The sequence below is a fragment of the Gallinula chloropus genome (assembly GCF_964237585.1).
Source record: "Gallinula chloropus genome assembly, chromosome: 18".
In the NCBI taxonomy this organism is placed as follows: Eukaryota; Metazoa; Chordata; class Aves; order Gruiformes; family Rallidae; genus Gallinula; species Gallinula chloropus.
The window spans coordinates 10,097,888-10,108,435 of record NC_140103.1 but is presented as its reverse complement, the minus strand read 5'-3'; the positions used below and the strand labels follow the sequence as shown (position 1 = coordinate 10,108,435).

Sequence of the window (10,548 nt, the reverse complement as noted above, 5' to 3'; positions counted from 1 at the left end):
CTCAGACGGCAGCACCCCCCGGCCGGGGCTTTTCGCGCCCAAGGAGCCCTGCACGGGGCGGGGGGAGGGGGGAGGCGAACTCGACCCCTCCTTCCCCACGGCCCTGGGGAGTGGCCGCGGCTCCGCCGTATTTATCGGGGTGGGCGACGGCGGCCGGGCTGGGCCGGCTTCATCCATCCCTCCCTCCTTTTCTCCCTCCCTCCTTCCTTCCTTCCATCCATCCCTCCATTCCCGCCCGCCCCCCGGTGCCGGTGACTGAAGCGGGCGGAGCCGCGGCGGCCCATTGGCTCCGGGCATCACATGCGGCGGGGCCGGGCCGGAGCCGGAGCCGGGCTGGGCTTGGGCTGGGCTGGGCACGGCGGAGCGCTCCCGCGGCGGGCACACGGCAGCAGCGCAGCCCCTTCCCAGCCCAGCGCCCCGCCGGACACCGCGGAAGGGACCGCGCCCGCCCGGCCTGCCGGTAACCCCCTTCCCCCCGCCGCCCCGGCCATGAGGTCGGGCCGGAGAGACGGCACCTGTGCGGGGAGGTGAGCGGAGCGCCGGCGCCTTCCTCTTCCCCCCGGGGCAGGCACAGCGGCGGGGAAGAGGAGGGGGTGGAGGAAGGGAAAGGGAGATATAGATATATATTTTTTAAATATATCCATATATTTTGCTGCGATCGATCCCGCTCCCGCAACTGAAGCCCCCGGAGGGAGAAGTGCTGCGCGCTGTGATGCGTCTTCCTCTCGCCTCGGCTGCCAGTTTGGATTGTAGCGCCCGGCTCCGTGCACTGAGAGAATGGCTCGGTTTGGGGATGATCTGCCAACCCGCTATGGAGGTGGAGGGCCGGCCGGGGCTGGAAGAGGGAGCAGCCGGCAAGGTGGCCCCCAGGCCGGCCAAAGGATGTATAAGCAGTCGATGGCTCAGAGGGCCAGGACTATGGCTCTCTACAACCCCATCCCTGTCAAACAGAACTGCTTCACAGTCAACAGATCCCTCTTCATCTTCAGTGAAGATAATGTTATACGGAAATACGCCAAGAGAATAACAGAATGGCCATATCCTTTCAGGGAGGGTCTGTGGGCACGGTGGGGAAGGTGGGGAGGGAGAGCGGGAGGCTGGGGGGGAAGAGACACCCGCCCCCCCCCCCCCCCCCCCCCAGTCAGCTAAGGGTGAGTGTCTGGTGCTAATGTAGACGTGCATGTGTGATTCAGTGTGTGTAATGGGTGTGTGACATGGAGCCGTGTGCCTGACATAATGTACGGCCATGTAGCTGGGAATCATAGGAGATGGCTCTGAGGGAACAGTGGAGTGTGCTTTTGGCTGTGCCAGGGGTGTGTGTATGGCATACGTGCGTTTCAGTGTGTGTTTAGGTGTGAGATGCACAGGTTTACATTCCCTGCAATTTAAGGCAAATGCAAACGGTTCTGTGAGGTTCATGCTAATGTGTCCTGATGCTTATTTCTACCTTAGAGCCTTTCAACTCTTCTTTCTCACTCTAAATAGAAGGAATGTGGGATAAAAATGGTGACACCTTAGCATTAAAGCTGCATTGGGAGTAGGGGCATTGACAGCCAAGGTACCTTGTGAATCCTGTTAATACAATCATTGCAGCGAGGTTTTTAGTACATCACCTCCTGTATCCATTAGCATCAACATGAACATTGGCACTTTGATTAGGTGTGCAGCCTAAGCTTAAAAAATAAAATAAGGAAGGAAAGCTTTGAGGCAGAGTGAGGCAGTAAGGGGCGAGGAGGATCATCTGCTGTGTTGGGGAAGGGACAGAGGCTTTCTGTCTCAGCCCCAGCTCCAGGCCAAGTGGGCTGCAGAGATCTTCCTCAGAAGGGGGCTTTGCTTGCAAAGAGGTGCACACTGGGGATGTGAGCCATGAGAAGAGGGAAGCAGGCTGTTTGAGGTTACCAGGGAGTAGATAGAGTGTATGTTTGTGCATGTGTGTGTGTGTATACAGGAGTGCATTACACTGGTGATCTCAAGGGAGACGGTTGTTTTCTTTTCATTTGATATCACACACCTATTAATCCACCTCTAACAGCAGCAAGGCCTCCTCCCAGCCTCCTAGCAACACTTCCAATTGCCACCGGGGCCAGCTCCCATTCAGGCTTCCCCAGTTTTCACTTCCTGAGGGGCAAGCAGGAAAAAAAAATACACCAGTAGAGTCAATGCACTTCCCTTGGCCCCTGAACACACAGATACACGTCTTGATATTCCTGTCCATCTTATAAAATCACAGGGACCGCTGTACTCCCTCAGCCTTCCCTGCATCCGAGTCGGAATAAACAAGCCCCGGAGCTGGGTGGCAGCCGGAGCATCGCGCTTCCCGCAAGGCGAGACGCAGTCTGTCCCCCTCCTGTCTCCCGGGCGGCTCGCCTGCCTCTCTCCCGGGGAGGTGCGCGGGGAGGGGGCCCGCGGCGCTGCGGAGTCAGCGGGTTCAGCAGAGCCACCAGCCGCCCCGCACGCCCGAGCTGCGGGGCGCGGAGCCGGAGGGGGGCGGCCGGGGCCAGGCCGCTGCCCGCCGTGCCGAGCGGAGCCGCCCGCCGCGCCGAGCGGAGCTGTCCGCGGTGCTGAGCGCGGCTCCCCGGGGCCCCGCCGCCGCCCGCGGCTCCGCCCTGGGAGCGCGGGGGCTCTGCACGGCTCCGGGCTGGGCGGCGGGCGCCTGGTGTCGGGGTTCTTCCCTCGCACATCGCGACAGGGCGCGATGGCGTCTCGCCGGGAGCCGGCACTGCGATCTAGCAGCGATCCATGTTCCAGACCCGAGTAGACACTCCAAAGGGAACTTTTCCAGCCCATCGCCTGTTTACGCGCTGGGCTCAAGTTACGTGACGGGGAGTTTCTGGTACAAACAGCTCTGCAGGTGGCATTCAGCTGCAGAAACTGTTTGGGGCAGTTTAACTCATCAATTTATTGAGAAATAATTACTATTAATAGCTTTTTGTTTCCATTGGACCTCTCACTGTCTCGCTTCCAGATTCTTTGGGCAGCTCAGACCCCGAGTCTCCCAAAGAACTGAGCAAATTCCCTTTTCCCAAGATACCCCAGAAAGGACTGAGGATGTCGAGGGGACTGTGTGTCTTCACAAAGATGGGAGATCTTAGGATGCTCGACCTAACGTTACTGTTTAGGTAGAAATGGGATTTGGATGAGGTTCTCCTTGTGCTGTCTAGTGTCTTCTTTAACTTGTGGCCCCCACTCCATTTGAATACATGATTTTAGCTACAATCATAGCCAATTGTATTGTGCTGGCTCTGGAACAACATTTGCCGGATGGAGACAAGACACCAATGTCAGAGAGACTGGTGAGTTGTATTTATTTACATTGTTTTTTCCTTTCTGGTTTAATACAAAATGCTGTCGGTGCTGTGAGGACTTGTATCTATTTGAAGGATCCACATGTAAATAAACAGGCATTTCCCCTGACAATCAGAACAAAAAAAAGTCAGTGACAACAAGTATAACTCAAACCTCCCGATCCCACCTTCATAAGAATGCTTCATCACTCCAGCCAGCCCTGCCCAACTGCAGAAGAAGACAGGGACCTTACATTAGGATCAGAAGAGCAGCAAACTTAGGTTGTCTATAAACCAAGACAGGAAGGAACTGCCAAATGCTCAGAATTATCTGTAGAATCAAATGAACTTGTGTGATTCCTTCCCAGGAAGTGGTAGAACAGAGTAACCCTTTAGGTTTGTATGTCTTTCAACTCCCTTCTTGCTACAGCGTGTATCAAGGACCCTACAAAGCAAAACTTTGGGTTGAGATGATTACACTTCCCTTCCAAAAAAAAAAAAATCAAACCGACCAAACAAACACCCCACAACTCCCAGAGGAAAACAGTTTACCCACTGGCTTTATGGTAATGAGCCCAATTACCTTATTTCAAAAGAAAAACAGTAGCTTCAAAAATCATTCTTCTATTTATCATCACTGCAGGAAAAATGGGTAGTACTTGGTTTGATTTTTCTCCTGCTGTTAATGATCTGGAACATCTTTCATGCTTAAATGCATTAATCCTGGTGCATGCTCAAAGGATGAATAAATGTGGATCCATATGTGTTTTACATGTAGATATTAAATTATGCAAACACAGATAATATTGGGCTTGCAGCCAAAAGCTGGAGCCTGTGAACGCTGCTTGCTCCAGTTCCCAAGGTTGGTCCGTACCGGTGGGCAGCACTCACAGGTGCAGAGAATCAGGGAAAAGCATGTAAGTGATCGATCTAGAAAGAGCTTCAGGGTCAGGTAGTTGCTGTGGTTTGGAACTGGATCTGCTGATGCTGGCTGCTCATTACGTCTCTGCTTTGAGTTATTTCTACACCAGAAGAGACGAGGGGAAAAAATACTGAAGGAAGATGCACGTATGTTGATCTTTCTGCTGTGAAACATGTCTGTATGTTTTGGGGTGGGCTAGTAAGGTGGGCCTGAGTTTGGGAGCAAAGGGCAGGTTTAGACCCAGGGTAATGATGGAGCTGGGGAAATAATTCCATAGTTATGACCAGAGGGACAACTGAAGAGGAAAAGTACCTCTGTGGATGTTCTGGCTGGGTAACCTTTGGGTGATAGGTTATTCTAAGCAGCAGTCAGTATGGTTAACACTGTTTCTATGTTCCTCTGTATCCCTAGATTTGTAAGGAGATCCTAGAGGCTTTTTATTGGTCCTTTCCCCCAGATTAATTCAGTTTCACAGCACCCACATTGCACCCCCCCCCAAAACTGTTCCAAAGGGGGGGCACTGGCATTACCTCCGAATTGTGTAAGGCAGCTGAATGAGTTAAATGCCCAGTTTCCAGCTTTTTGGCTTTGCCTTGGTGATGAAGGAAGAATTAACCCCTGATTTGGGTCTGAAACACTGCTGTGCAGCGTTGGGTTTGATCCAGGCATTCCGAAGCCATTTTAATGACAACACATTTGTGACTCTGTCGTATAAAGGGGTTTATCATAGCATAACACTGAGAATCCTTACTACTCAGGAAATACTTTCTGTTTTCAACATATGCTGGAAAGATTCAGCATTGTGAATAAGAAAAAAAACTGTCTTCTTGTTTTCCAAGTGAAAGCTCCGTAGAATGCTGCTGCTGTTTCCACAAACCCCAAGTTGTTTCACTGGAAATGTTTCAAATCCCTGCTGAACCAGAGTGGGTGAACATTCCCATACATTTACAGGTTTGTTGAGCCAAAGTCCGTGCAGAACAGCAGGTGCTTTTTAGTGCTGACTTTGGCAGGAAGGGAATAGGCCTTTTTTGGGTTTTTTTTTTTGGTTCTGATTTATGGATATACCTTTCCTTCTCCTGACTTCATTAAAAAACTTCAAACTGGAGTGAGAGCTCATCACTGAAGAGTTAATCAGATCTTAAGGATAGGAGACACACATCATAAACCTTTTATGACTGGAAGATGTAGGCAGAATTGTTGGAGGAAAACCCAAACTACCCAGATACTTTATACTTTGTGCCACAGCTACAAAGACAGAAACCTTCAGATTGTGTGTTTGTTGAAGCTGAGACAGAGAGGGAGGAATCCATGCAAATGTTTTCAAGATTTTTTTCCTTCTGATCAAAATTTTCCTCTGTGTATCTCCTCAGAGACCCAAGATACCAGCCTGCAGTGCAATCTCTCTTGGCTGTTTTCTGCGCTCATGTTACCTGTCAAGCAGGGTTAATTAAGCACATGGGAAGAGCAAACGATGTCTCAGTGTATTCAATATTTCAAGAACTGGAATGGCTGAGTTAGAAGTAATCTTTCTCTGTCTGGTTTCTGTGTGGTTGTAGCACAGAAAAGCATTCTTTGGCTGCAGGATGGAAATTCTGGGCAAAACCAGGGCGCTGGAAAAACACCAGTCTGGTGGTCAGAGCATTCAGTGGTGAACAGGAGCACTGGCTTCAAATCCTTGCTCTTCAAACAAGAGCAATAAGCTCATTCTTCCACTAACAGGAGAATGACCTGCCCCCATGGCACCTTCCTACTCTGAGCTGGGGGTCTTGCATGCTTTGGCTGCTGGAAGCGTTTACTTCACATCAGTGATTATCCACTGGAACAGAGATGCCACAACCTTGCTATTGTCCATCTCAGCTGAGTGCCTTAGCCAATGGGTTGTAGAGCCAGCCTCCCTGTCCCCATCAATATTGCATGGTTTGTACATGCTGGAGCGATGCCGACTGAAAAGATGTTGAGGGAGTTGTGCTGAGTGGCCCAGAGCCTGGTGGTGAGAGCTCCAAATGTGAGCTTCACATCCGAGCCCCGAATGGCCTTGCTCATGATGTCCTTGGCTGTCCAGGCAGAGGCATGCTCATTCTCTCCTGGTCTCCCACTTAATTTCTCAGGGTTTTATGAGAAGCTTCAGTAGACCATGGATCTGTCTTGGTCTGACAGAGATGCTATCAGAATTTGTGGAACAGGCAGCCTGTTTTCTGCCCTGCTCTGGGGAACACCCCGTCAGCCGACACCATCGGGGTGCTCCCCTCCATGGCACTGCAGGGCTCGGAGTGGCTCCCCGGGTGGTTTTGGTGTGAGTGCAGAATAGGACTGTTTTCTGATAGATTCAGCCTGACAGCTCTTGCACTTTACTAATGGATTTGATTCTTTACCCCATCCATGGGCACTCTGTGCACTCATATATGAGCTGCTAATATTAACCTTTGCATGAACAGAGCCTTATACACCCAAACCTACCAAAGCCCTCACATCCAAAGGCTAAGGAAAGACAGTAGGACTTGGACTAGGGATAATAATGACTTTCCAGACTTAGGAGCTGTTTCTGACCTGTAATGTATTGATTAAATGTGTGTTTGGCTCAGTCTCAAGCTTTGCTGTGTCCACACCTGCTGGCACAGCTCTGGCTGCTGCCCAAATTCTCCACCCTCCTTCCAAGCACGCACACTATTACCTGCTTCCCCACTCTTGAACCCAAGCAGCAACACAGCCCCCTGTCCAAAGGGGCTGCAGGATGCCCTGGCAGTAGGATTCCAGAGCCATGGTGGTGCCATTTCAGTGCTGCACGGGGCATGTCACCCATATCCTTGCCCTCCAGCTCTTCCCATGGCACACAGGCATGCAAATCCACTAACTAGTGGGGCATAAATTCTGTTTTTCATTCCATTGTTGTTACTTCCCCGATTCCTAGACTAAATTAGTGTAAATTTAGACAGACTTTAGAAAAGGCCTTCTTTCTATCCCTTCTCATATCCCCAGATACTCCCTGTCAACCCTATAAGACAACAGTTTTCTTTGTAATAAACACCCAAGCCCATTGGTGAGACCTCCTGTTTCTCTAGAAGCTCACAAGAACTTCTTTGACCCCTCTCCTAAGACCTCTGCATAGCCCTAGCTTTGGGAAGAGCATATCCTTGAGTACCCAAAGCCTGGCTCTTTAAAGCTGGGAGCTGTAATCGCAAGGTACCTGACCTAGATTGAGCAAACGAGTGGTAGCAGAGGAGATATGAGGCTTCCAGGAAGTGAGGGAGAGTGTTTGTGGGTAAAGGTATATTTTATTCTGTGAGTGCTAGAAGAGCTATTTTTAGAGGCATGCTAGTGGTTATGGGATGGAAAGATAGGATGGGCTAGGAGGCCTTTGTAAAGATTTTCTATGCTTGTTGAACTAGAAGGTGTGGGACTGAAGAGCAGGCAGAGTAGGCTGTTAGAGTATTCCTGTGTGCATAAGGGAAAGCAGAGGAGCAGTAAGGTAACATCTCCTGAAATCACATGTGATGACTTCTGTCTCCTTCTTCCCTGTTTTCTGTACTGAACTGGAGTCCTGGGATGCCTCTAGCTGTTGCTATGAAGAAACCACTGGAAGAAGACTTGTAAGATTTCTGTTGAAGGTCATAAAAGGTCTCATGGCCTTGTTCCTGCTTCCTGTGGGTAAATAGTACTGAGATAGGTAGCTGGAGTTTCTCAGTCTGTCAGTGATGGCTTCTGTACCCTCTGAGCAGCATCAGTAAAGCTCTGCACAGGGGCAGAGGGCTTGGAAGTGCTGCTGTTTGTGGAAACAGCTCCTTGGCTGGAGGAGAAGCTAGTTTGAAGTTTGGTTGGGTTTTTTTTTTTTCTCTCATACCCTGGTTCAGCTGAAGGCCCATGGGGTGAGATGGGGTGAGATCAACAGGCACCTGCTCTGCTCTAGCCAGTCTGTGTGTGTGACCTGCGGGTGACTGGTCACCCTGCCTGGCAATAAGGGAATGGGAGGTGGAGCTGCTGGGGCTGTGAGGTGAGGAAAGGTGAAGGGGAATGGATATGTCATAGGGTGAAAGATGAAGTGTACAGAGGAGCAGGGGTCACCAAGGTGTGTAGGGGTGGGAGTTGCTGTTTTGTAGGAAACAAAACTTCAGTGCAGGCACTGATGGAAAACCTGTCCAGAAGTAGTAACTTCCAACAGCTTGGAGGCATCTTCAGTGGTTAGTGCTTTGTGGTTGCTTTGTGGTTCAGCCTTTCAGTACCTGAAGGGAGCAGAGAAACAGGAGGGAAATCAACTTTGTAAAGGGTAGACAGTGGCAAGACAAGGGGGAATGGATTAAAGCTAAAGGAAGGAAGGTTTAAATTAGATATTAGGGGGAAGGTTTTTACAGAGAGAGTGGTGAGGGGCTGGAACAGGCTGCCCAGAGAGGGGGTGGATGCCCCATCTCTGGAGGTATTTAAGGCCAGGTTGAATGGGGCCCTGGGCAACCTTGTGTAGCTCCAGGCCTGGAGGTTGGTGTCCCTGCCTGTGGCAGGGGGTTGGAGCTCTGTGATCCTTGGGGTCCCTTCCGACCCAGACCATTCTATGATTCTATGATATGCGTTGACATGCTGAGCACATAAGCCTCTTAGCATTATATTGGTGTTCTAGGTGTGAAAGGCCTGGCTTTCTGTAGCAGGTGCCATGCCTGAAGCACGGGTCTGTGTGCCAGCACTGGGGCAGAGTTGAGCAAGAGTTGCCATGCTTGTGAAGCATTCTTATATCAAAACTGCTTCTTTGTTCTGTGGCCACAAGATTTGCTATCCCTGCTCTTTCTGTGTAAGAGAACTGAAACCACTGCAGCTGAAATCAAACAGCAGCTCAGCTCTGAGGGTCAGAAACGCCAAAGCCCCTGGAACAGGGATTTCTAATTGCTCAGTTTGGGAGTTTGCCTCCTCTTTGCTTGGGCTACTTTACTCCCATTGACTTCAGCTGAAATCACAGATCTAAAGCACCTTTGAAAATTGGTTACAGGTGCCCAAGCTAATTAACATGCTCTTGAAATTGATGCCCAGTTCTTTCACCTCCTGCTTTGTGCCCCTTTCTTGCTCACACCTTCCTTCCAAAGGGGAATGCTTCCATTTGGTGTTCCTGAAGCTCTTACTGGTAAGGTACAATGCTGAGGGGTCTGGTGCAAAAGTTTATTAAAACTGTGGAGACCAAGCTTGATTTTTCTCTCTAGGGAGCCAGGGCATGAAGCTGTGATCCTGTGGTGTGCTTTAGTTTGCACCACGGGCCTGAAACATAAACCTTGCTGCTTCTGCTGTTAGTGGAAGGGAGTGGGTATTTCTCCCTGAATCAGATATTCAGTGAAAGGAAAATAAATGAGGCTGCAGCTGTGGAAACTGTGAAGAAAGAGTGAAGGAAGAGCTGATGGAATAAATGATAAATAAATAATTTCCTGCTAGTGTTTGCAAGCTTGCTGTGCTGACTGTTACTCCCCAAGATATCCTCTTGTTTCAGTTTCCTGGATGCATTGTAAAGTACATGTCAATAACTACTGAAATATGGGATCTCAAGTTTAAATATAACCTTAGAGCAAAATTTCAGTATTAAAATTCCTTCCAGAATATTGACTAAGCGTGGAGAGTGTGGAGGGAGATGGCCAGAATAAAGACAACTAGAATTTCCAATGTGAAAGAAATGAATTTACCTTCAGAGAAATAATAATTAAATCCTCTCCTGTGCTTACTTCCAGCAAACTTAAACCTTTTGGTTTCAACTTTATTCAAGAGAGCTGAAAAGGATGTAAAGTTGGTGCACGTAGTTGTTTATATGGCTCTTTCTTTCGTTGCAGCATCACAGGTATCTCCTTGACGCCTTTGATTTTCATTCTTTTCCAGGATGACACTGAGCCCTACTTTATTGGAATATTTTGTTTTGAAGCTGGTATCAAAATCATCGCTCTGGGGTTTGTTTTTCATAAAGGCTCTTACCTCCGGAACGGTTGGAACGTGATGGATTTTGTTGTTGTCCTCACAGGGTAAGTGATCTCTTCTTGCCCTAAGTTTAAGGGAGCTTTTGTGTTCATCTGGGTCGTTTTTAAACTGTGGGGTGGGAGTGATTTTAGTGAAATAATACTAAAACCCTGCATTTTTGGCCTTACTGTTTTTAAACAATGGCTGTTGTGCTGAATGGGTCACTTTTAGCATTGTTTGAACCAACTCAGAAGAGGATTTTGAGGATATTTATTTGTGTCTGTGCTGGTGTATCTTATGGACATTTCTTGGACTTTGCAGGTTCTGATTGCTATTAGGTACTTAAACCTGATTTGAATCAATCTATCTTCTGGTGTTACAGGCTGACTTTAAAAGTCAACATGCAGTGAGCTAACAAACTGAATGCAT

At 49.2% G+C, this 10,548-nt stretch overlaps 1 protein-coding gene across 1 annotated transcript in view; it reads left to right on the top strand.

Annotated features, from left to right (window-relative positions):
- Positions 1 to 777: 777 nt before the first annotated feature.
- CACNA1B (calcium voltage-gated channel subunit alpha1 B) overlaps positions 778 to 10,548 on the top strand; it is a gene marked incomplete at both ends in the record, with an annotated part of 300,744 nt that continues 290,973 nt past the window's right edge. The window contains 3 exons of the mRNA XM_084272565.1: positions 778 to 1,058; positions 3,188 to 3,293; positions 10,045 to 10,184. Of these exons, the coding sequence (XP_084128691.1) occupies positions 778 to 1,058; positions 3,188 to 3,293; positions 10,045 to 10,184 (527 nt within the window). The remainder of the gene's footprint in view (positions 1,059 to 3,187; positions 3,294 to 10,044; positions 10,185 to 10,548) is intronic.